General features: G+C 34.8%; 1 protein-coding gene across 7 annotated transcripts in view; it reads right to left on the minus strand.

Annotated features, from left to right (window-relative positions):
• NIPBL (NIPBL cohesin loading factor) overlaps positions 1 to 27,724 on the minus strand; it is a 147,143-nt gene that overhangs the window by 65,508 nt on the left and 53,911 nt on the right. For 4 of the 7 annotated variants that reach the window (XM_058864288.1, XM_058864281.1, XM_058864282.1 and 1 more), the window contains exons 3-9: positions 27,353 to 27,518; positions 26,106 to 26,236; positions 22,903 to 23,002; positions 21,140 to 21,291; positions 19,931 to 20,091; positions 17,018 to 17,111; positions 6,799 to 7,431 (exon numbers count right to left, since the gene is read on the minus strand). In XM_058864288.1, coding sequence (XP_058720271.1) covers positions 6,799 to 7,431; positions 17,018 to 17,111; positions 19,931 to 20,091; positions 21,140 to 21,291; positions 22,903 to 23,002; positions 26,106 to 26,236; positions 27,353 to 27,518 — 1,437 coding nt within the window. Of the gene's footprint in view, positions 1 to 1,674; positions 1,811 to 6,798; positions 7,432 to 17,017; positions 17,112 to 19,930; positions 20,092 to 21,139; positions 21,292 to 22,902; positions 23,003 to 26,105; positions 26,237 to 27,352; positions 27,519 to 27,724 lie in introns of those variants that run through there. The other 3 variants (XM_058864285.1, XM_058864286.1, XM_058864287.1) reach the window with 3 other exon arrangements.

Consider the following 27,724-nt stretch of genomic DNA (forward strand, 5'->3'; position numbering starts at 1 on the left):
GAAACACCTACTAATCTTTAGCGACCTGTTAAAAGACCTCATTAAACTTCTAGTCATTGTCCAAAAAGGAAACCCCATCAGAAGGGATGTCCAAATTCACTCAGTTCAAAACACAAAAGAGCTATAGTAGCATTCCTGACATGCCTTAAGGAGTAGTAGACTTTATCAAAATGAAGATTCTGAAGTTTTGCTTGTTTTCTTAAATATAGCAACAACATAATCATGATACTGTCTTATGAATTTTTCCGCTTAAAGATGTCTGATTACTCACTATTATCTGTCAATTACAGTAATACAAAGGACATACTACATAAGGAAATAACAGAAAAACACAACACACTAACATCAGACTTAATGAAAACAACTTTAGTATCACAGCTAACATATCCAATTAGATTTTAATTCATTTGTATAGACAAAAAACTTCAGAAATAAGCAATGGCGTTCCCTTCTCCCTTCCAACTGTTGATTTTGTTCTGCCTTGCACTCAAAAAGATCATCAGTTAACTAGATCAGTAACATTTATAGTCCATGACAATGAAAAATATTTGTGTCTTCTTATTCTGATGTCATCATGAACTTAGTGACTGTGAGCTACAGAACCCAATTAAGCTCTTAATAGAGTTATTAACTACTCATGCCATTTCTTTATCAAGACTTAAATCCACTATAGAGAAAAGACTGCCCCAGTATGTAAGTCATTACTGGGTTAATGGTATCATAAATTCTCTCATCCAACAGGTACAATCAATGGTAAACATTACATGCAATGTATATTGAATTTTTTAGTCTTAGTTTACAGTGTAGACTGAAACAAAGAAGGTTTCTGGCTAAACAGCTGCAGTTTAGTTATTTTCTACACCTTCCTAGAAGAGCAGTTTTCTGCACTACCCTATGTAAAGCACAATCTGGGATAAATAGGGGAATTTTGATTTAATGTTACATATGAGCACAAATAAAAATGCTATTAAGTTATATGATCCTACCTTTTTAAAAAAAAAACATTTTTCATTTGTTAAGTATTTTAATCTTATTAAAAACTGTAAAAGGAAGTAACTTTTCACAGATAAGTGTAAACTTATGTATGTAAACATTTCATTGCAATTCCTCTAACAGAACAGGAATTTCTTTCCCTTCCTTTTCTTGAAACATGTCTGAACACACGCAAACACAAAATCTGTCTTTTATAGGACCCGGGGGCTACAAAGCTGATTTTCCTTGGAAGAGCTACGTAAGGTGCCAGTTTCATCCATTACATCACACTACAAAATGCAGACCTACTGAAAGCTTTTATATACAAAACACATGATACTTAAGTCTAACATTCTACTACACAGACACTCATTTATCTTTCATACTCTATCTCTCCACATTCTGTTATTAATTACTGTAATCTGAAAGATTACTATAGAAATTACTACTTGTAGCTCCATTTTTAAGAAAATAAGCCCCCTACAACATATTTTTGGAAATGAATGCTAATATATTGGTTATAATTACACATTCCATTATTTCATTAATTGGCTACATAAAATTAGACATAAACAAACCATTCTTAATAGTATTCTTCTATTAGTTTCCTCTTTAGGGAATTTTATGGGGGAGATGGGTAATGGGGAGAAAGGGAGAGGACCTGGGTAAGAACTTAAAAGGTAAGAGAAAAAGGTTACTTACCTATAACTGAAGTTTTGAGAGTATTGCTCCGGCAGATTCACACTCTTGGGATGTGTGTCTCTGCTGCTAAGGGCTTGGAACGAACCAAAAAAAGAAGGGCCCACAGCAGGCATCCAAATGCCCCCTAACTGATCCAATTATTGGAAATAAAGTTATTACAGCTTCACTTCTTCCTAATTCAAAGAATCCACAGTAAGATTCCAAAGAAGTGGGTAAAATGGATCCTCAGGGGTAAAATATATAGGGAAAAACACACATATACAAGTCGGTCTGTCTCATTGAAAAAGTTCTTCTAATGCTTTTAAGTTTTAAAAAAATATTAGCCCCCCCCCCAATGAAATGGTTAATGATTTCATTACTGTTCTCACAAATGCCAGAAAACAGTGTCTTACAAGCAGAACTCCTCAATCTGTTAAGACAGCTGTATCATACAAAAGTATCTCTGAAAAAGCCTAAAGCCTAACCACACAATTCTGTGTATGGAAGAGATCAGATTAAAACACAGCAAATCTGAATAAAACAAAAAAGCTAAATCAATTTGCAAAAGCGCATCTGAAAAAGATGGGTTACTAAATCAATTTGCAAAAGCATATCTGAAAACGATGGGTTACTTCCTGTGATTTTATGTAATTTTCAAGGTTATCTTTCCTTTTCCTGTTGCTAAAAGACTGCGCTCCTTTTAGCATTAATGTGTTAAACATTTTTGTTTCAGAGTATTTGGAGGTTTTAGAAAAGCATGAAAGATTTTGATGTATAAACTTTGTATCTGAAAATTAATTCCATAGCAGGTCTAAATCTTGAAAAAGAAGAATTTTAGTGTAATGTTCTAGGAAAGATTTAGTCTAAAAGTGATGGACTAACTTTGAACTACTTAACACTTAACACTTATATTTGAACAGTAGCAAAGCACAAGTTAATGCAATGAACTGATGTTACCAAAGTGAAATTTCTCCCTCAACATTCCTATCTCCCTAAAGGAAAAAAAAGATGCCTGAAACAACAGAAATTCCTAGGACAATTTTGAAAACTTAATAGGATTTCCTGTAGTTATTTGGACTAGTCAGCTTCAGAATGTGAACAAAGCATAATTTCAGTCAAGAGAACAAGGTGGTTGGTTAAGAATAAGGTATTGCTTCAGAATATAGACCTCTACTTGTTTCAAAAGCCTTCAATAGCACCAAACAGTACAGGAAGTGTGACTACTGGAAGTAGTTAGAAGAGAAGAAAGCGTGAATTGAGTTTCACTACTTTTCTGAAGAAATTACATCATCAAAATATCACAATGTAACTAGAGCAGAGGACGGCTTACCTGTCAATCATTGTGTAAGAAGTCAATTTATTTCTCTAATATCCCTTTTGAATCACTTTATTTCCAACTTAGATAATCTGAGTCTTGGTAAATAATAGCTAGATTTATCTGTAATATACACATTCTTTCAAAAGAGAAGATATAATCTAGTATTGATTAACATCTTGTGTTTGATGAGGGTATAGAGGCCATTATAAAGGGCGCAATGGGAATAGAAGACCTGAGTTACGTCATGTTGCATAGACAATTTAGCAGTACTGAAACCATTAAATGTAAGAGATGTATTGGAATGTAACTTTTGGTGCCAAATGCCTAGATATTCAAAATTTCCTTTCACTAACAGATACAGAAAAATTACTTGTTAAACTAATCAATAGAGAGACTTTTGTGATGGATAAAGTAGAAAGAGGATACAAACTCCTGCCCTTCCACACAAAGGACAATGATGAAACCAACTTGTTAAACTTTGCACCTCCCTATCACAATAAATGAAAAGGATACACTCCACTTAATCCAAGAGCCAAGTAGGCCAAAAGGATAGAATTATAAAAACATAGCTGCAAAAAGCACTCAGATATGAGGAAGGAAGCCTATATTATAAAATCACTCCTTACACATATTTGACACAGACTAGATCAAATTTGTCATATTTTGCATTAGTGAATTTTGCACTAAAGATGTCTTTTTCATAAAGCAAAAGCATGAAAATCAGATTTCAGAAAGGTATGCAGCTTTTCAAAGAAGAAGGCACTTCTGCAAAACCCTGTGTTAGTTCCTCTTCTGAAATACAGACTGCTTTGCACTTTGTTTGGTGGAAGCTAAATATTTTAACAGCTTTATTAGAAACAAAGATTTATTACAAAAAGTACTATAATTACCACAGGGCTCCAATCCCCATTTCCCACCAGTACCAAATATAATAAAAGGACCTCAACATCCAAAAAAACCCCCCCAGATCTGAGCATTGCCTTAGCCAAATTCTATAATTTTTAGCAAAAATGCGCCCCCCACCCCCAATCTTTGCTGCTTCTCTGAAATGAACTCCTCCACACTACTGGCTATTAGCCTCAGAAGAACACGTCCTGTCCAACAAAACCCTTAGTGTTGAAAAGAAACTATTTGAAAATCTGTGATGGAATATAGAACTATGGAGATTTCATGTCTAAAATAAAGGACAGAAGAGACCACTAATCTACTACCAAAACTTCTGAGTACCACTTTACTGAAAGTAATTTATGGAAACTGGTATGAGTGTACACAGAAAACACAGTGTGGCTGTAATATGCATTCCCATGCCTCTGTTACAAAAGCAGCAAAGATGCTTTCATGCAGGTTTTAGCATATGCTAGCATTTTGAGTAAGTTCTTTAACAGGATGCTTGCTATTGTAAAGCATCAGCTGGCACTATGCACTCCCACTCTAATTAGACCGAGTACTTGATACACCCATGCTCTCTTCCTGACATAATATGAAGTTACAGTACATGTACAAAAAGGCACAAATGCTAAGGTTTTGTATAAAGACACTATGCAGATTTGCAGATATGAAGGACATATTTAGAAGTTATTGAGTATGTTTCTATCAGACATATTCCTATAGGAATAATAGATGATGCCTCTTCCTGCAGTCTCACAAAATGAAACAACCCTAACTAGAACAATCCCAGACTGTATCAGCTTCTAGACATAGCATAAACTTAGAAGCAATGGGAAAAGCATTACCAAAAAAATAAGAACTGTATTTCTCCAAGGTAACAGTTTTAGGAAATCTGTTCCAAGACTGCTAAAAGTCTTTCTACTAAATACTCTGCAGTCATGGCTGAAACCTCAAGAGCCAGAGTGAAAAGATGAAAAGCACTATTGTCTATCATAGAGGCAACTTTGCACGAGTGAATAAATAGTGATTATTTGTCCCAGGATAAGGCAGCAATTCTTGTACCTGACTTATAGCAACTGTAGGAACTCAGGAAGATCTGAGGCCTACCAGAGGATGCAGGTAAGGGGAAACCATACTGTCGGAATCTGTATTTGGGAAGATGGTGATTGACCAGTGGTGAACAGGAAAGGTCACAGTCTATAAAATATCCTTCTTTTTCCCCAAAAGAAACAAATCAAGTTTCTGACCATGGATGTATAATTACAGTAAACAAACTTTACAACTAATTGTCAACTTTCTCTGAAAGACACAACAAAACAGAAAGTGTGTTTTTAGTCTTGATCAAAGTGTTTGAAACCATCCGAAACTGAAGACCTTCAAACCAGTTACCAACAGAAAAAGTAAGAGAAATCAAAATAAAATGCTGCTCATTTTTTCATCTGCTTCTCAGGTAAAACATGGTAGAGATTCTATTGCAAGTGTATGGACATAAATGTAGCTTTTGAAGTATTACACCACAAACTACAAGCTCTCCAACAATAAACTTAAAATTAATGGAAGAGATTTAAGCAAATAAACAAATTCCCCATCTCATTAAATTAAAATTAAGGAAAGTACACATCCATAGAGATCTCTTTTGAGGTGAGCACACTTTTTCTCCTTATATTAATAAATAGTTTTTCCTAAAAAGATTTGATTTAGTTACCAAATAAGAAACATCTTAAAAATTAAACCTTTTAGTAGTGCAACCATGTTTACAAACACACACGCACACACAGACACACACACACACACACACACAGACATGCACAAACTCTCTCCTCCCCTCACCACTCAGGCATCTCTAAAAATAGTGAAAAACCACTAGGAATAGGGAGATAATTGGCACCCTCTCTGCTGTTTAAAGAACTGTGTGTAAATTCATTCCATGCAAGTATGTCTCCATGGACCATTTTCACCTATGAACCTCCAAAATCTGAATTTTCACCATTTTCCATTCTGCAAGACTTTTCTTTAGAGTATCTAATAAATTAGGATTATGCTACAAAAGATTTTTTTTTCTCAGAAGTTAAACACAGTACAGAGGAAGATTCTGAAAAATACTTATGGTAAATTATTACTGTCTAATTCATAAAATACAACTGAAACCAAAGACCTTCAAACCAGTTAACAACAGAAAAAGAAAGAGAAATCAAAATAAAAAAAATTGATAGATTAAATTAAATCCATTAAGACAAGAAGTACATCTACCGAAGTAAAGATAAAACATTTCAGAGGTCCACGTGGTTCTTTACTACGGACCATACAGATATATGGTAGCTCTCTAAAGTTTCTAATGCCTACATAATAATTAATATCCAGCTGAACAAACATTAGAGACAACATAATTGTATATATTACCCAATCATTACACTACCTTCAAAAGAACAGAATAGATGTGATTTTAATCTAACATCTCCTTCACATTAAATCCAAATGGGCACATGAATAGAAATGGGATAAAACAGTTTTCCTGTATTTTCTTCAATTAGGAAACATGGATTAATAACACAACTAACAAAACTTACTTCAAGTTTTGATTTACGGTACTGCTGGGATTTTAGAAACTATAAACAACATCAACTGTACTTCATTCAGTCTCATGGTTCAAAATAGGAGTATTTTAAAAGAATTTTGAAACATAAGACTTTTACTTTCCATCCATTAGGACCCCAAATAAAGAATACCAGATACTTAAAATATGCATATATGAAAGATTACAGTTCATCGTTGGAAGGGAATGGAGATGAATGTTGCAGAAGAACCTACACTGAATAAACAGAATTGAACTATGTGACAATGACAGGAAGTTTTTTATATATATATATATATGGGGTTTATATGCATATATATATATTTATATAATATATAGTGTATATACACACACACAATCCTTTTACCTTTATCTTGCACTTCTTTTGAAAATCGCTCCCTTTCAATAGCTGATTCACGTTCTATCCGCTCAATTTCAGCCAATGCATCCAACTCTACTTCATCATATGACGTTATAGCTCCTTGTTGCGAAACCTGTTGCTGTGTCTGTACCACAGGAGTTTGAGGTTGTTTTGCAGCAACGGAAGTGTTCTGTTGTAAAACAGGCACTTGTTGTGCCTGAAGGAAAGCTGTCTGTTCATGCTGCGGCAAACACTGAGCAGCGTTTAGTGGGCGGTTAACATCCTGTGGAGTAACGGGTGTTTTAGAAGTCTGTCCTGGGTACTGCACATTAAAAGGAATATCACCCTCTGACACACTGCTGTTTTCCAAACCAGAAAGCATATCATCCTGCTGGTCCATATCCGAAGATCTTACACGAGACAGTCTTAATGTAAGCTTAGTGGAGTCCTTGGAAGGAGAGCTAATGATATCATACATTGCAGCTTTTTCAGTCTGGTCTTTTTCATCCTTGCCTAACTTCATTTTCTTTTGTTTCTTTTGCTTTCTTTCTGGAGAATCTAACAATATGTCTGGGGGAACATCTCTAGGTGATGAATAAGGTGGAGGCTGAGATTGTTGGATTAAAGGTTGTCTTGATCCTAGAATAATAATTCAGAAAAACTGAACAGTTATGTTGTTTCATGTTTATATAAAAACACACTAAATATAAGCTGCATACTTTCAATGTGTATCTCTACATATAACTGTGTTCACAAAAGGTCTAAAAAAGATTGGTAGGAAGTACATCATTGCTAGATCAAGATGCAGTCTAGATAGTTGCAGTGTATTTCCTAGAAATTTTAGCTGTCCACTGCAAGTAGAGAAGGGATCATTTCAGAGAAGACGGAACAAAAAAAACCCACCACCAAAAAAAAGAATAAATAAAAATAGTACCTAAGGTTCAGAATATCAGCTATTAGAAAATGATCAACAAAAGCAAGTTGACGACAGAAAAAAGTAAAGATCAAAAAAGATTCTTATTAAGGTCTAGTGATGAAGACTTAATGATCAGTAAACACTAGCCATTTCAGCCACACATTTTTAATTTAAAAAAAAAAAAAAAAATCAAAACATACACAACCTCCTTAACTTGGATTCTGACAGTTCTTTTTTTTTTTTTTTTCCCTTTCTTTCCTTTCTTTTTAAAATTTTATTTTAGGTAAATTTATTCCAACCTCCCCCATTCATTACTATCTAGAAAACACTAATTATCTAAAGGCATCTCGCTACCATTCCCTGTCTTATCTCCTCTCCTTTTTTGTTTAATGTACGAATTTTTGCTTCTATGTGTACTCTTTCCAGGATTTGAGGGTATCTACAGAAGTTTTAGAAAGAGGATACTTCTAATTAAATAATTTCTCCAATTAATTACATTTGAAGTTCTACTTCCTCTAAATAATCAGCTTCCTGTAACTGTTAGCCTAGAAAAATGTCTGAGAAACAAAGAAATTTTTCAACCTGTCACAATTACAATTTTGAGCTGTAGTTTTGGCTTAGAAGGGAATACTGTGCAAGGTGGGGAACACACACAGTCTCCTCTTCTCAAAACAACCATTCAGATTCCATTTATCCATTGGGGAATACAGATCTTCAGAAAGGAGTGACTGAAGTTATTATTAGTCATTCTAGTCAGGTCATCATAGGTCAGCACTCCTAACAACATGCAAAAATTAACTGGAATTCAGGTCCCATGTGCTTCATTCAAGAAACACCACTAAACAAGAAAGCAGTTTTATTTTGCAGCTTAAATTTCTACCAAGTATTTTTGGAAGTGTTAAGAATCATTAATCATTGTACCAAACTGTAGATGAAAAAAACAGTATGGTTATCTCTGTCAAAGCTTTAATTTACATGAAAAGTGTGCTTTTACTCATGACCTCTTTGCAGAGACTACTATGCATTTGTCTCCCTAGACCATTCTTTAAGAAGTCCTGCAGCTTCTGTATGTAGTGAGCAAGGTATGACATAGTTTTATCTTAATCCTTCTTGGCCCTCAGCAACAAATCCATATTCTGTCAACATTCATTTGGGAAGCCCTGCTTTGACTCATCCCAATTTTCTAACTATTCTACTAGTCTACTTCCTCAAATCAGATACCACACTCAGCCAACCAGTACCAGTGCCAAAGTTCTCACTACATCCAAAGAAAATATCTCCCTTGCTTTTCACCAGATTCCTATTCTTGTCATGTTCTTCCCCACAAGTACCACTTCTTTGGGTAATTTATAAGATTAAATGTAATGTGTATCAGGAATCCTTAATCACGAATTTCTTTTATGGCAATGACTATCACTCAGAAGTACAAGCTGCAGGATATTTCAATAAATAGCAGAGGCAACTCAGAACTTTCCGAAGAGATATTACATCTTAAACTTGAATTGTATCTTATATTAATACTTCTAGAGTTGCAACAATGTAACTCTCACTATTTTTCAGTTATACTTCTAAACACAGAACAGATATGATTCTCCCTTGTTCTAACCTTCTAGATAAATATGGAAAGATCTGATTTGGTATTAACTTGGCATTTCTCATGTTGAAAAGTAAGGCTGCAGCAACAGATAAAGCGGTTCTTTTTATCTTTGAATAGACTTGAGGAGGCCAGAAGGATTTCACTGCATTCAATTGAACAGTCTTAGAATCCAGTAAATGAAGAAACAAAAGTAAAGTTTTGCCTCTCCTAGGCAGCACTACGAATAAGTATTTGAAAGTACCTTCCTTCTAAAGGAAATTTTTGAAATGTTTTGATAGTAAGGCCTACCAGCGGCATTTCAAAATAACATGTTCCAGCATAACTTCACATATTTCTGAGATGGTTAATGATGGTTAAGCCTCTGACAACATGGAGTCTCAGAAGCTACAATGCCTATGTATGGAGGTGTGGTGAAAAGAAACTGAAAATTATGAACCATTTTTGAACATTTTCACCCTACCAGATACCTTAGCAGATATCACACAATGAACACAGCACATACCGTTCAATATTGAGACTTCAGACAAAAGCCAGCAGTGTACCCAGGTGGTCAAGAAAGCCAAATGCATCTGGCCTGGACCAGTAATAGTGTGGCCAGCAGGACCAGGGCAGTGATTGTCTCCCTGTCTTGAGCACAGGTGAAAACACATCCTGAATGCTTTGTTCAGTTCTGGGCCCCTCACTGCAAGAAAGACACTGAGGTACTGGAGCATGACCAGAGAAGGGGAGCAGAACTGGAGCACAAGTCCAGCAAGAAGCGGCTGAGGGAGCTGGGAGTGTTTATCCTGGGCAAGAGTAGGTTCAGGGGAGACCTTATCACTCTCTACAACCATCTGAAAGGAGGTTATGGCCAGCTAGGTTGCTCCCAGGCAACTAGAGGAAATGGCCTCAAACTGTAGAGGTTCAGATTGGACCTCAGGAAAAATTTCTTCACTGAAAGGATGGGTAAGCATTGGAATGGCTTCCCAGGGAGGTGATGGAGTCACCATTCCTGAAGGTGTTCAAGAAATTACTTGACGTGGCACTTAGTGTGAGGGCTCAGCTGACATGATGGTTTTCCTTTAAAGGCTGGAACAGATGATATTGGACATCTTTTCCAACCTTACAAATTCTATGAAAACTACACCCATTACACAGAGAAGGTTTTGTCTATTAATGGTGGAGTCAGTCTGCAATATTTGCTATGGGAGAAGTCTTGGGCCATTATATGTCTGAGAATAAATATATTTATCAAGACAGGATAACAGAAAAAAAAACCCCAAAGCTTCAAGAATACACAGACAGTTACGATGAATTTGCTGAACCAGTTGAGATTCCAAGTTTGATAAGGTTTGTTCTGCAAAATGCTGTCAATGCAGTAAATAATATACAAATCTTCAGAAACTATCTTTAGGAATAAACTAGATTTCTTATTTCAGAACAGAGAAATATGTAGACAACTTTTGAGTCTAAATCGAGGGCTGGGCAGTAATTCAGGAGAAAAATGAATCTGACTTTCTGTAGTTGATTTTCCATCGATAGCATCATTAAAAGAACTTTGTGCACGCTCTCTTTATATAGCATGAGTATGTACAGCTTCTGAGATAAAAGGAGGTTCTCCCTGATTCAGGAAGGTCACTGTATTATTACCAAACAGTAAATATAGTCAACCAGGTAACATCAAACACAGCTGAGAAGCAGGTACCATCTGAGGAAATGAGGTCTCTACAGAGGACAAACACAACCATCAACAATACTTCTCTGGTCTTTCAGCAACAGTCATTCTGACCACTCATGATAATCCATGGGCTGGTTCTGTACATTTCTTAGTTCTTCCATTGGTTCTAGTGGTAGATGGCACTGAGTATGGAAGTTTTACCAACTCCTATAGCAATTTGCAAACACCTTTTTTTCTGTAATTCTTGACCGGTATCTTATCAAATCCTATATAATAATGCAATCAAGTCTAAAAATAATTTATTTGCACTGACAGAGACTTAGCCTTCTTTAAAATTTAAAGTTTTGAATCCATTGCTGGTTTGTTTACCCTGGGTCTAGTTGCTCAGTATCACTAACTTGGATAGCAAACAAAGAAGCTTCTGTCCAGGAGACTGCACATATCGCTGACATCTCCATCTTAAGGTTTTGTCTAGACTTGCTAATCACACCACAATACTCGCACCCTCTTTAAGTATTTGTTACACTTCCTTTGATCATCTCTAAGCCTTTTCACATCAATTGTCTTTCAAAGATGATGCAGCAAAGTCACACCACTGATCACACTCTCTGCTGTGATCCACATGGTTAAAAAGCCATTACTAAGGTCCTCAGGAAGTTAGGATTCACATATTTTTCAGTATTAAAAAAATTATCTTTCCACTTTACAGTAACAAATTCCAAAGGGTCACTCTAAACATTATCCTCATATTCCTTTAATTCCCTTGCAGGCAAAGGTTCTCAGCTGTTAAAGCCTTTCACCCGTCCTATACACTCTTTTGCCAGAAGTATCATTCCCTAAACATGAAAGCTGGAAAAACGTTTAGAAAACAAATGAATATTAATGCTTAATACTTGGTTCATAGCACACTGGAGAGAAATTTCAAGAATGTTCAAGTGCTACATTTTTTTAAATCCATAGGAAAGTGATCTTCCACACCCCTGGAACATGATTTAAATAGGTACCAAATTTATACACCAAATTGGTGTATAAGCCTGGACACAACATTCCAGACATTTTACTGGAAAAGCCTTTGGAAAGAAAGGCTTTAAGAAATTTGTATCTGCTACCTGTGAATTATTAAGATTCCACATATGAGTAATTACACTGTAAACAAGTTCTTAAGGGCAGAAGCTGGAGAAAGAGAAGAGAACCAGCACATTCATATTGTATTCACAATGACATTTGACTTTTGGAAAAGCTAGGAACTTTGTGGTTACAAAACCTGAGGAACACACAATTACAAACAGATTTTAAGAGACTGCAGTTAAAATGTGTAAATGAAGTGTGTCTTTCTTTTTTTTTCCTTAACATGATCTTATTTATCACCTTCACATAAAAAGAAAGTTTTCATGAAAATGGGATCAAACAAATTCACCCAGGAACTCTAGCTAAAGCAGTCCCAAAATTGGTAATAATCACTGAGAATTTGTGCTTCCAGTAGACTCAAAAAGGGAAAAACAGTCCCTTCAAAAGGATAGTAAAGGCCTACCCAGAGTATAACACATAGTCTGTATGCTTGAAGTTAACACTAGAATAATTTTTGTGTAAGAACTGAGATAACGAAGAAATGGTATTCCAAAAGGAACTTTTTAAGAATGAGTATCATCAAATCTTTAAGAGAGTTGAGTGCTATATCTGGACTCTAGCATGGCTTTTTATATAACTTCTCATAGCAATTTCACTAACAAGCTGAAGAGTTTCAATCTAGTGTAATCTACGAAAAAATACATTGACTATTGTGAACTGTACTGTGAATCTATGTTCACATAGATACAAGTCCTATAAAATAAAAACGAAGTGAGTGTATGTGATGAAGTGCAGCTTTCCAGAGCACTGTCATAACAAAAATAGTTCAAAATATTTGTCTTTAATATCTTCTCATGTAACAGAATTAGAGATTATTTTATTAATCTAAATATCATTACTGCTTTTGGTTTTAAGTCTCTGAGAGGCCAATCCCTGCTTTTAAAAATAGGATCAAAAGTTTTCTTGACTAATTTGAGTAACTTTCTGAAACAAAATAAGTTCAGTTACAAGAAGCATAAACTTCTTATTTATCTGTGAATTGCAAACCATAAGAGGCAGATAGACAAGCTCTATAGAAAGACAGAAGAATGTTTTGCAATATAAATCTAAGTTATCAGCAAAGAGCAGCTATACTTACATATACAACAGTAGTATCACACAAAGTAGCCTCCAGTACTTTACAGACTACTCATCCTAAATCTTCAAATGGAGATGTATCTATGTCTTAGAACAGTTAAACATCAAGACATATGTAGATCAATTAGAAGTCAGTTAAGAACATCAAAGACAATTGGAAGCTCAGAAATGATGGTTTACGTAAAGGTAAGAGAAAATGTGGTGTTCAGTTTGTAGATTAGATTAGTGCAAGACATAAAAATGTTCTTTGATATGTAAACGCCTGATATAAAAAAAGGATGTGATCTGTTTTTCTTTGTCCGTTGGAAAGAAGTCAAGAAGCATCATGACTAACTGCAACAAAAATTATTCAGGTTAAGCATTAGGAGTTTTCTAGCACTAAGAATTTTAATAACTTCTTTGGTAAACTCAAGCAAACTCTGTTACTGACATTTTAAAATATATGAAAGTTACTGAGAGCAGTATTGCTACACCTCAGCCAACGTGAGTGTAAAAGGATGACAAGTCCTCAAGTCCTTTCCTGCAGCTTTTTCTAAAACCCTAGTATCTTCCTCTGGAAAGCTTCCCAAATTTTGCATTAGATATAAAGAACATGTTACTTATTTAGACAACAATGACACTTATTTTTAAAGAGCACTAATTCAACTTAAAATTCAAACTTAAAGGGATCGCATATGCGACAGATAAAGAACATACATTTCAGGAGTTTGTATGTCCAGATTGTATTCACTTTCCATATCCTCTTCCAACAGTTTTCAAGGAAGAGTCCCACCGTTCTACCCAGAGTTTGAAATGCCTCATGAAAAACTCAGCTTTGGCTGCGAATGGATGTATTCAGAACCTCCTTGCATAAAAATTAAGACTTAAAGGAAGAAACAAGAACAAATGCTTATTTTGATGCTATCAGAAAAAAATCCTTGAATAAATTTCTTCTACCCTTCTTTTGAAAGAGAGAAGGGATGATGATATTTTTTCTTCACAAGTAGCACTGAAGAGAAAACACTGAAGTCTACACGATAGATTTGAGAAGTTTCCTAATACTTCTTGTTATCTATTCTATATTCAGAGACTAAATGCAGTGCAATCTGTCTGGAGAAATTCTGTGAAAACCTAAGAAGATAGATGTGAACTTTGCAAATTATTCAGAAAATAATCAAATATTAATTAGCAATTTCTGGAGGGAATACAACCGATTTGTGGAAAAGAGTGCCAAATTACATAATTTCCTAAGAGTTGTTGCTTACAGATGTTTTCCTAAGTATTTAGGAAACTGTATGGAAACAGGACTGTGAATGATGTGAACACACCTCTTTGTAGCAATGGACTAAAACACTGTGAAAGGCTTTCCTTTATCCAACTTTTTAGAAGTTTCCTCAAGAAAAAATTAAGAATTAAAATAAAATGTGAGGTTCCGTAACAGTAGGAAAGCAGAACAAATGGATAAAATATTCTGATGAGTAATCAGTCTTCAATAATTGAATCCAGAGGTTATTTTATGAGGTTAACAAGAAGAAAACACTCCATGATAATCCATACTCTATTCACAGAATGAATTTTTAACAAGTGGATGTGGGAACAGATGACAGCACGAAAACAGAGGCATTATGATGTTGCATAGCTAAAACCAAAAAAATTTGGGGATGAAACCTCATCTGCTCTTGTACATTTAGTGAAGCAGAAGTGAAGCAAAGACAGTGAAATTTTACTCCACTGATGACGTAACACCCCAAAACACAGATATAAGTCCTGCCATCTCTCAAATATTTGTCTGTGCTGCAAACAAAATTTCTCCCTCATTAAGATTCTGTCAGACAGCTACATTCAGTGTGAAGGTAATTCCAGACCATTCAATCATGATCCCCATTTCTCCGGAAGTCCTATAACCTTTGGTAAATGCCTCAAATCTCTGTGTTCTATAAGAAAGCTCAGACATTATAACAATGTTCCTGAGATCTCTCTCTGATATGACTGGTTACACCTTTTGCCATTCATTTTGTCTTTACAGACAAATGTTAAGTATTTTGCTCATTTTCTTTATCAAGGTTTGTGACCTGCCAACCAAACTTTCAGGGACTAATAAGAGAGCAACAAAAAGCTCAGCATAAATACTTGTTGTATTCATCCCAACTTTCACTACAAATCATAGGCCAAATATTCCCTGTAGGAGACCCCACGTTCTTATTAACACTGAAATTACTTACACCTCTTCCGCACATTTCTAAAATACTAGATGGTGCATTAAGAACTGGTTCTCTCCATCAGGGTTCCTTAATGTCTCAAAGAGGGCAAAATGGTAACACCACTAGCAGCAGTATTTCAGTCGTGCAATTTATCAAAAGGAAAAGTAAAGTTAACATAGAGATAGATAAATAAATCAGAAAGCTCTTCTTGCACTTTAATGCTAATGCTGAAACATTACAATCTGAACTATACAATCAGTTTGTTTTCTGAAAAAATATCCCTTCAATTCTGTGTTCTGAGACAGCCAACTGAAACAGCAGTAACTTAAAAAAAAATAAATTCAGATATTGTCTGACTGAGTGGTAATCACATACCTGAATGGGTTAACTTAGATCCACAACCTTGTTAAACTTATAAGCTTGACAAAGAGTGAAAAATAACCACATTTACACAAGTCTCACTATAAGTCCTTTAGAATAAGACCTCCTGAAATACTGAAGCTCCTGGCATCCTATACACATACTTCTCACTTGCCACCTGAACCATAAGATAATTCAGTTCCCTGATAATAATAATTCCTCCCTGAGGAAGGGACCTCAGGAGTTGTTTAGTTCATCTTCATGCTCAAACCAGGATAAGGCAGGGACACAATATGTCAGGTTTTATCCAACCTGATCCTGAAAACCCCCAAGGACAGAAAACTCACAGATTCTATGGGGATCCTTGCCCACCGCTTGACTGTCCTGATAGTGGAAAAGGTTTTTCCTTAGATCTAGTCTGAACCTCTTATTTAAATTTAAGTCCATTGTATTTCATCCTTCCTCCATAAAGATAAAAAGATCTTCCTGATAATCTACTCATAGGCATGGAAAAGCTGCCCTGAGGTCCACCCCTGACAAATATGTCTCTTATCCAGGCTGCATAATACCTTCACCTTTTCTGTAACCTCCACCATCTTCTGTTCTCTTCTCTGCCTAAACTGATCACCAAATAAGACTTTTTTTTTTTGGTTTCAGGTCTCTAGAGAAGAAAGCACTGTTTAATTTTTCAATTATTGCCCTGTAAATGTGCAATTACTGAAAAAGAAAATTAACAAGAATATGTCCCAGCCCCTATCTTACCAAGCGGATTTTAGTATAAAGAATTATTTTGAGCAGATTTTTTTCTATTTCCTCTCAACTGACAGACAGTTCACCCTATACCTCTCCACAGCTAAGGTTTTCAGGCTTCATTTATGCTATGTGTATTGAGTTCACTTATTTTCACATTTTTATAATTTCATTAATGTAATTAAGACAAGTGTTGCATATTAAATCACTTTTGAGCTGGTTAAGGGTTCAATACTCGTAATGCTGCCTTTAAAACTTTTCTTATGTAAAGCAACTGAATTCTTATAAAGAATTTAATTCTCAGTTTGGAAAGGACTTTAAATCCTTCTGTCCTCCATAAATTTAAGCTTTGTTTGGAAGGATGACTAGTTAATTTTCAGACCAACAGAAATTTCTTCTGGATCAGGGCTCAAAGTAATTTTGCATCCAAAACACAATACCATAGTCTCTAGTACTATTTAAATACATAAGTCAGGAGGAATATCTAAAAACCTTTTTAAATTCGCTGTTATTTAAAACAGGAAAAAAATAAATTGACATATATATGACTTCTAGACTACCTTTAAGGGCTCCATCACTTCCAGCTGGAGAGCAGACTGATTGTGGTGACCTCAAAGAAAAAGATGCAGCATTCCTTATTGAAGGATCGCCATCCTAAAGTAAGAATAATAAAAAAAGTTAACATATGAACATAAACATCTGTTAAAACAAAAACTAGAATTAGTACATAAATGGATAAAATGGATTGGACAAAAAAGCATACAAAAAAAATACTAGAAAAAGAGTCACATTAAAATCTTTGTAATTTAGATTGCTATTAGGCTATAATGTATGCAGTTCTCCAATCAGACCTAAGAAGAATCTATAGCCAAAACAGGCACACAAAAATAAAGCTTTGTGTATGTTTTCTAACTAGACAAGCACTTTTGGGTTTACACTAAGATTCCATTTAGAATTTTTTTGTTGCAAGTACTCATAGTAAACAGCTGAACAGCAGATGCATGACCTTAATGTAACACCATTTGAAAGAATAGATTATAAAATATAGATCTTTGAAACTCTATTTTTTTACATAATCTACCCTTAAAAGATTATCTATCTACCATCTTGCTCTTACAGTTCAGCAAAGTAACACTTTGTATCTATATCCTCAGCATACAGAAGCCAGGACTAAACAGAATCTCTAGCAGTCCCATTACAGCAGCTGGGTTAATCTCATGTAAAACAAAGATGGAGTGATTTTAGCTTGTTAGAGTTAAACAGAAAAAAAAACTTAATAGCAATATGAAGCATTTCCCCAACCTGTTCCAAAGCAATTAATAATTTCTGACAAAATTTTTAATAATATAATCCTAATTGCAATGTAATTATGTCGATGCTCTATCTTTAGCAATGTAAATTGCTAAAGAAATGTGCATTTTTTACCCCCACACTGTTATATAAAATATGAAACGCAATATTCCAATCTCCATTCAGTGCTTTACATGGGGTTTACCAATACTTTTGTGGAGCCCTCTGCTGGTGACGACTACTCATTCAAGCAATGCCCTAACTTCAACTTTAGAATGGTATTTCCCACTTAAACTACTGTTTTTTACAAACATGAGAATGTTTGGGGAAAGGAAAAGCTAGAAAATTCTGAATCTATGAAGAGACTATTTCTATAATTACAAACGAATTCTAAAAATGTCATTCTTCGAAAAGGTACAGCCATGCAAATGAATGAAGTCTCCTAAGAAGTTCTACAGTTATTTCATGTTTCCTAATTAAATCAGTTATTTCAGTAGTTAACATTCTAACGTGGCCCTTGTTGAAGTATCTGGATACAGGTAATTTTTTCAAATAGCCTTTTCTTTTTTTTTTTTTTAATCTGAATTATATGTCTGATAAATGAATTTTTATCTTTTGACCAATAAGCCCGATTAATAGAATATTAGAAGGTTTAATTATAATGTTTTTACATGTCTGCATGAAAGAATTAGCATCCAGTAGTGAGACAGAAAGCTAAATTGGTATTTCAGGGGGATTTTCATCTGCATAGATGGAAAATCACACAGCCATTGGCCTCTGACAATGGCCAAACAGCCGAATTCCACATGTGTAACCATACAGTGGGCCATTTACAAGCTATGCCTTGTGAAGGGGTAGATGATAATGCTAAAGGAAAAGGAAAGAGTTTGAATTTTATGCACCTAAGATGATTACAAATCAAAGAACACAAATCCATAAGAAATCAGATTTCATCAATTTTACCACCTATGGGCACTTATCACATATCTACATTAGATTTTTTTCTTTCCATTCACAGCACAGTAAACCTAAACTTACAATGTGGGGTTACTTACACTTATGTTTTGCAAGAGTGCTTGCAAAAAAGAGTTGTTGCCTTCTGAGGATATTCTCATGGGCAAAGGAGTTTAATATTCAGACTAGCACAAAACTCCTTATCAAAAGTGTATTATGCTATTTTAAGTGAAACTGAACTCATATCCTACTGAGTTACTAATTTAGCTACTGAACTGAAATTATGGAACTGATTTTTTTTCCCCAAACTGGCTTTTCTTTGACTTGCAATAAATCTCAAAAACACACCCATATTGAAAAATAAACTTAGTAACTTCTTATCAGGTATGCTTTATTAGGTCAGGAGAAAATCTTTAACCATGATTGTCAAAGACACAGTCAAAGAACTTTTACTAAATTAACTAAACAGGCTAACTAGGTATACGACATTTCAGGCAGAGATGCTATTCCTACCACAGTTGACAAATTTTCAGAAATGTTCATTTACACTTTTTTAGTCTGGAGCTTCACCAAATGATGAATTATATTCTAGGAATGCTCTCAAGTTTACCAAAAAAATGTCCTTAAATTGAGTGACTGTGTGGTGAGCCTTCAAAGGTATACTTGCTGATTTTGTATTTCAGAGATATATGATTAACTAACTTTTTTAAATGAATAAAATCCTAAAATGAATAAAATTAATTTAAGTTCTTGAGTTTCATGATTCTTAAAATATTCATTCATAAAGATATTCTCAAAAGTAGAAAAGGCTGCAACATTATAAATATTATTCATACAGAGATGCAAAACTTGAATCAAAATTCTTCAAATTGTTTTCTGCATCATAGCTTCTAACATCAGCTTTAAAATTTGCAATTACAAATAAAACACAGGTGACGGATATGTGCCATTAAGAAAGTTCACAAGAGGATAGAAGTGCAAGTTTACAACATTTACTACTTTTTATGTCTAGCATTTCTCCAATTAGACTAGCCAATGATGATGTAACTATGTTTTCATCATCTATCCATTTTCAAACGAGTCTACACTTGGAAATTGAAATCTATCTTCAGTGGTTTTATCCATCAACAGCATCTTAAAATATCTGACTCCTAATGCAGTTAAACACATACTTGCTTTATCATAGTAAATATTTGCTTTATCATAATAAATTGATTTAGGTAACATACATCACTACTAAGTCTGTGCACCATCTGTAGGTAGTCTTCATTTGAGCCATGTCTAGAATTATCAGCATGATGATTAGCTGAATTTCCAGACAACTGACTTGAAACTTTATTTTCATGAAGATTCCTCATCCCAGCTGTGACAATGGGACTGGATACGGAAGCTGAAATATAAAAAGAGTAAGAGTAACTATATTGATACAGTCACCCGGTCGTGAACTTAAAAAGATTCAGAGAAAACACTCTTAATGGCAGATATTAAAGCATTGGATGCAAGAGATCTAGAATCTGAACAAGAATCCAACTTGCCACAAATACGATTAAAAATGCATTATCTAAGACTTTTCAAAAGGATTTAAAAATCTTAATTCCATGTACATATTAGCCAAATTTCTCTCCATATCTATTCTCATTACAGTCAGTAGCTTCCTTACTGATTACAGAGAACTTTATTTACTTCTGTGTAACTTGAATTCACTACCTTAGTGTGGTATGAACTTCCAAGGTATTCATGAGACACATAACATTACATATAAAACAGCCGTATATATATTCTAAGCACAATGTCAAACTTCAAGAAAACGCTATTTGGAAGAAACCAATAGAATTCTACTTACCAACAAAGAAATGCCCTAGATAACTTAATATTAATCATGTGTTCAGGACTGTTTTTGGACAAGGAAAGAACAAAGAAATACATTTTTTCTGAAGGTCATCTTTGCCACTTACTGCATACCTTGAGCATAATTCTAGCTAACTTAGAATTAATCTGATATTAAAAAGGGCCAGTAAGGCTAAAGAATCTCTAAAGGTAACTTTAGTTAATCTAAAATTCAGAAAACTTAACTTTCCATTGGCAGAAATGAGGTATTCCCTAGTATGTGTAAGTGATGCTCACAGCTAACGAATACAACTTTTGGGTTGTTCAGAATTTTTTACTGTCGCATATATAGGGCAACAATGCAAACTGGACATAAATAGGGGAGCACTGCAACATGAATGTGTTTTACCTTTTCTTCTTCTATTTAATTTTTTAAAAACAAAGTAGATACCACCACTCTTTACAGCCAAAAAAGCAAAATGTAAATATACCTGCCTCAAAGATTAGTAATAAGCATGTGACTCCTTCAAAGAAATTAGAAACCCATCAAATGTGCACATGAAAGAAAGCTGACATGTAATAGGAGAATAAAATAAACATCACAGACTTACCTTGCTGCATTTGAGGATGAGCTGTGTAACTTGGAGGATGTGAATACGGCATGTATCCTGCAGGGCTTTGAGGAGCATATGGACTAGGCACTGGACTGTTCTGTTGTGCCAAAAATCTGTTACCAGAGCTTGTCTGTGGTGGCACAAACCGGCTAAAAAGATAATAAAATAGAAAAAAAAGTTTTTGAAATTTGGAATAGGAAATACAGACAAATTCATTATTTCTTCTAGAAATTATACCATCAGAACACGAGAATTTCTTAAAGATAAAAAGCCCCCAACACTATTGAAAAGTTCCTTCAAAAGCAGTGTTTTAAGCTATCTATACTTTCCTAACTGCAAACATTACTTAAGAGTCAGAAAAGCATTCATAAGACCTCCACCTAGGGAAAGAAAACAATGACACAAATATGTATGGAAATTAGATCTGCAATTCCAAAAGTTAAACTGGGTTCTAAAAGTAAACTCAGAAGTCTGAATGAAAGTGACAGCAAAGGTTCCAATCAACTCAGTCACTAGGATTAACAAGGAGCCATTTACTTTTTCTTTACTTTCCACAAAGGTTCCAAATAACTTCATCTAGCAGAACTACACTGTCAAAATAAAGGTGTACAAGACATCAGGAATGTTATAGGCAGTTAGGTAGGACCTGACCCAAGTCCACTGACTACAACTTCCACTGGCTTTGCCTTAGACTCTTTCTACAGATAGGAAGCCATTAAAATAACACTGAATTGTGACAATAATACATGCACATTATTAATTACATTCTTATATGAGCTTCTCAAAATTAAAATAACTAAATAAATACATCAGAAAGTACATTACAAGCTTTCACAACCTTCAGTTCTAAACAGGAACTCCATGAAGGTAAGCTTCCATAGAAGGAAACAGCAAAGTACTTAACATAAGGATTTTGCAAGGATTTCAAGAAATATTTTTACTATTCATTGTAATATTCACATCTCAAACAAACTTTTTAGATATCACTTTTAGATATAAAAGTTAAAAAGTGCATTCATTGTTGTGAAGATACAGAACATATAATTTACCAGTTGCAGTAACTTGAAGTGAAACCTGAAATCAGTTTATTATAATGATAACTAAAGATGGGACCTGTTAAAGCCCAGTTCCTGGGTTGAAACTACAAGCAGAACTCTCTCTCCTAGTCCAGAGTACTTTACTATATTAATTAAAGCTTAAATTATAGGTGAATGCTATTGGCAAACACACAAAAACTTTTAAAAACCAGAAATCTGATAAGGATTCTGCTGGAAGATTGGCCAAACTACTGGGCCTATCATTCTGCAAGAAGCCTTTTGCATAACTGTTACAGTAGTACTCCATGCTTTTACAAATCTTCTTTCCCATCATTCTACTAAACCAGTATTGGGACAAGCTGGAACACACCAGCCTATTCTGTCCTATCCTCTTGCCACCAGTTTCAGTCTCTGACATAGATGGAAGACAACCAGAGGGTAACAGGAGGCAGAGGGACTCTTTAGGTGGGGAAGAAAGTTTGGCAAAATTACAGGATGGAGTGAGAGAGAGGAGAATTCATGATGAATCCTTAGAATACAGGGTTTGCTGACAGAAAGATATTTCTTTGTGTATGAAGAAACTTACCCTGCTGTCAGACAAATGCAAAATTGGTTGTGACACTGATCACCTTCCACTTACATATTTGCAACAAAAATTGGCTGTCAGTGTAGGAAGAGCTTGCAGTTCACTCCCCTCCCACCCCACTTTAAAGAAAGTATTACCTGGAAGGGCTATGTGAGATAGTGGTTTGTTGGTAATTGGAAGATGCAGGACTACCACGCATGGAATTCTGAGAAATATTAAACTGTGACATCATCATCCCTATTAAAAAACAGATAGCAGAATTACTTCACATGCATTTCCTTCTCAATCAATGAAGTATCTAATTTCAAAATTTATTATTTACAATGAGATTATGAGTTTTAATGACATTAAAATCATCTACCCACACAGTTAAAAAATTAGAAATTACTGAATCCATGTATGATGCCTATTTTACATTATGACATAAAAAGTATTCCCTGAAGTTGTGTTAATTCAGTTACAAATATTAACAGTAGTTTCTTCATCTCTTCCTTAGAGCTTCCTAAGTCAAAATTGACTAGTAAAGAGAAACATTTTAAACAAGTACATACATTCTGCACCCCAGGCTGGGGTGTACAATACTTGTGCCAATAAGCAAAATATTTAGCAGATTCACAAGTCAGAAGAGCAAAGAAAACTTATCTTCAGTTGTTGAAGTAAGTATAGCAATCAGTTATCCTAGGTTGTATGCTGCAAGATATTCTCACTGCTCCAATAATATTTAGTGGTTTCTTTCTACCCAGAGACAAAAGCTTTCTATTTCACCTCCACTAAGCATAGAGAGAATGTTATCAAAGAAGGTGCTGGAGTATTTCAATTGCAAAGCAGAAACAATATCCCAAATGTGGCTCCTACAGCTAGTAGATAACCACAGTCATGTGTTGGAAGTTCAGGCATTGAATCAGCTGGCAATCCACATGTATCAATGTTCTTGAAACTAACTAATTGAAGAGCATTTGGACAATGCCCTAAATTTGACTGAACTTTCAGTCAGCCCTGAAGTTGTCAGGCAGCTGGGTTAGATGATTGTGGTAGGTCCCTTCCAACTGAAATATTCTATTCTGACTCATATCATTATAAAGGGGGATTTAGAGGAATCTTTTTTTCCTCTCCTCAGTATAGGAATAAAGAATTTCCTAACAAGTACATGACAATGTGTCACAGAAGCACAAAATGTAAATGAATTTGGAGTTATTTTAGCAACAGAATTTTTTTTTTACAGCTAAAAAAGTGTCAGAACTCATGAGTACACACTATCTTGGGAAGCCACAGCAAGTGATCTATAGCTTTAGGAAGGAGCTCATTAAACAGTACAAGTATTTTAGACAGTTAAAAGTCCCAATATGAAATTGTTGGGAGATTTTTGTAAATCCTACAGTTGCTATCAGCAATTTCAATTACTGCAATATCACACATGCAAAACCAGTTTCAGAAACCTTCCCTGTCACCCTCTTTTCTCCTCCACTTTCTCCAGCAGAGACAGTGATAATCCCACAGGAATTAAGCCATTACTACCTCCCGTTAGGTGGTAAATGCTGCATTCCATGTACTTGAGCACTAATACTCGCCCTGAACAGAGTTGAAGTCGTGTGTTGTGCTGAAAAAAGATATTCTCACATCTCAATACAGAGTACATTTCAGTGTCTGGAGTAACAGATGGGGACTCCTCAACTTTTACAAAGTTTGTTTAAATCGATACTGGTTGCCTCACATAGAGGCAAGTGAACATGAAATCCCAGGGATTTTTTAATGCTGGAAGGAGCATCCAGCATGCCTACTGCCCCCTCACCTCTCGCTGCCACTCTCAAGGCAGCTAGGTACAATATTTCAGACAAACTAATCTTAACATTCCTGTACAGAAAGATGACATAATGTAACCATATCAGCATGAACTGTACAGACAAAGTATCAATTTAGTGCTTAAAGAACAGAGTGCTCTTTTTAAGGACTTTAAAAATATATCTGTTTTCTTCTCCCTAACTTAAAACATGCTTTGAATCACAGATGTGGTCATTTCTGGATGAAAATAATAATAGAAAACATATAGGTAATTTTCCAATGCAATTTTTGAAAATGTCATAATTAACTTAATCTATGATAGATAGCTCTCACTTCTCCATCTCTGTTATGGACGGCAGGGGCAAGACATGGAAGGCCTAGACCAGGTAATGTAAAAAGAAAAAAAGAAGGGAAAAAACCAAAACAAAACTAAACATGCCCCAACAACAAAAACACAGGTTTTCCAAAGTTTCCCTGCTTATCATTCTGTATATGTGATAATGACGCAAAGTAGAGAAAAAGAGAAAGAAGTAAAAACAAGCCCCAAATACTGGGTCTAAAACGGATTTGAAATGAGTCTGTGGCCATCAGCACTACAGTATCTTCTTATACTTTTTCATATTGTTGTCATATTACTCCACAGCACCGATAAAACACCATCCTAGTAGAATAATTACTGGAATGAGATTCCTTACGTATAGTCCCAGTCTTATTACAATTTCTCTTCTTGTAAAAAAGCTATCTGCGTAAATCCGTTTAAGCATTCCTACCAAATGGCAAAGAACGCACTTCATAGAATCATAACTCAAGGTTGCATAAAAATTATTGTACAACTAAACTGTATTACAGCAGCATACATGCTTAAGCTAAGATGGCTCAACAACAGGTGATTTTTCAGTTAGATATATATTCTTATTAAAAGTGCACGTGTGAAGTTTTTTCCTTTTACCGGCAAAAGTGCACTTGAGTTCTTGTGTAAATGTAAAAAAATTATTGAAGTAATTGACATTTATGGAAAGATGCATAAGGTTTAATTTCCCAAAATTCATAAATAACTTAGAGCTGTAGGACATCACAAGATTGCTAAGATGAGGAATGACAGGGAGAAGCTGCTAAGGATGCCTCAATGCAACTTATTCCATACTCCAGAACAATTAAGAACTCTCACTGCAATGATACAGTATAATCATATAGATTTTCAGTAAGATTGATGCATATGTTTTCATCTTCAATTATTCACCAAGACAAATATATGAACCTAGGCATGAAAAGTTCAAAATAAAATTGGTCTCAAAATAAAATCCAGTTACTTATCCTAGAGATTAAACTTTTATGTGAAATGAATTTTTTTTTAGAAAAATACCTAGTAGCTTTTATTTTCCTTCTTTTTACTATACAATTGCTCTTAGAAGATGTTAAGGTACATAGCTTTAAATCACTATCAAACGCAAGGCAAAGTATAAATACAATAGTTGTGCTCCACATATATTTGTGGTTAGTATCAGTCCCTAGATTTACAGAACAACATAAAATCAATCAATAGATAATCAAAAATCCTTACCGCTTTGTACCCCGTATCTGTTTTGCATGCTTTTCTCCCTGAAAACATTAGGATTCCTTGCCAGAATAGCCTGCAGCAAGACTGGTATATCTCCCTCTGGATCATCACTGCCAAGGTTATCTTTCAACTCTCTGGAATTGTGGAAGTAAGCAAATAAAGAGGCAAATGCATTTTCAAATTATAAGAAACTATGAGTCAAGTAAAAAAAAAACCAAAACCAAAAAAAAACCAAAAAAAAAATCAAAACCAAAATGAAAGAAGACAATTTTACTGTTAAAATATAGGAAAAATCAAGTCTGCAAAGCACTGCTTCCTGCCTCTAGTCTTTTTCACGCTCTTCCTTAAGGAATAAGGAAGAAATATTCCTACAACTCCTCACAATCATTTTCTATTACTAAGCTCTTATAGATATGTGGCTGTCAGTTTAAGACTATCATAAGAAGTCTCTTAGGCCCATTTTTATATCATGATCTTCTGTCTAAAAGAACGCTTTGGCATAACATGAAGAATACGTAACTGTAGGAGTGAAGATAGCATAAACATGAATGTGTAATATTCATGTTTCAACCCGATGCTTTGATAATGTTTTTATTTTGAAAAGGGGAAATTGGCATATCTTTGAGATCACAGGATTCCCTCTGAACTATAAAGAAATGCCATGGATTTTCTGTAAATGCATCTGTGCACTCACTTCTTATATGTTTCAAGGACTTTTAAAAGCTACTCCCATTTGAACAAAACAAGTTAGGAAATTACAGGGTTGTCAACATAAAACAATTCAAAGGATACCAGGAAGAAATAAAAAAAAAAAATAACAAAAAGAGAATACATTAGCATACTTGATGGCTCAGTTAACTTAAGTTCAATACCTAATCAGAATTGACACAGGTATCAAAAATTTTCTTTTGGGTATGTAATTTGTCTATGCTCATTAGTGACTGACATTGAAAGCAAATTAGTATTGCACAATCAACACCATGAAGTCTGCAATCTTAACTATCAAGAAGGGAATAAGCATCAAATCTGTAAAATAACCCCCACAGTTATGCATAAGGGCTGATGGACAATCATTAACATTGTCTGACTGAAACATCTGACTCTTATATTGCAGCCACTTGCTAAGCAAGCCTAAGGAAAAATCTACATACTCTAATTTTCGTATTCTCACAAACATCCTTCTCAATCCAGTTAATTTTGATTTCAAGAAGTAAGGATGGTGATCTGATGTAGCAGTTCAAAATACATACATGTGATCTGTTGACACCTGATTGAGACTGTGGACAAGCTGTGAAACGAGATTTTCATCCCTGCAAGCCAGAAGGCAGTTCACCTCTTCAGCTATCCGTCCATTGAAAAGCAGGCTTTTTGTTGTGGTAGCAGGTAAAGGTGATGGAAGAGGCAGCTGGTTCAAAACTGTTATTAGAAAACAGGAAGAACTTCAGAATCATTTAATGCGTCACAAACATACAAATGTAGTCACCCCCCTACTCCCTCATGAGATTAAGAAAGAAAACCTGACAACTATATTTAAAAAACAGGGAACACTTCTGCACTTTTTTTAAATTTTAATTTCACACAAAGAAACATACACATCCCCACTCACATGCCCACACTGGACT

The sequence above is a fragment of the Poecile atricapillus genome, chromosome Z, assembly GCF_030490865.1.
Source record: "Poecile atricapillus isolate bPoeAtr1 chromosome Z, bPoeAtr1.hap1, whole genome shotgun sequence".
Taxonomy (NCBI): domain Eukaryota; kingdom Metazoa; phylum Chordata; class Aves; order Passeriformes; family Paridae; genus Poecile; species Poecile atricapillus.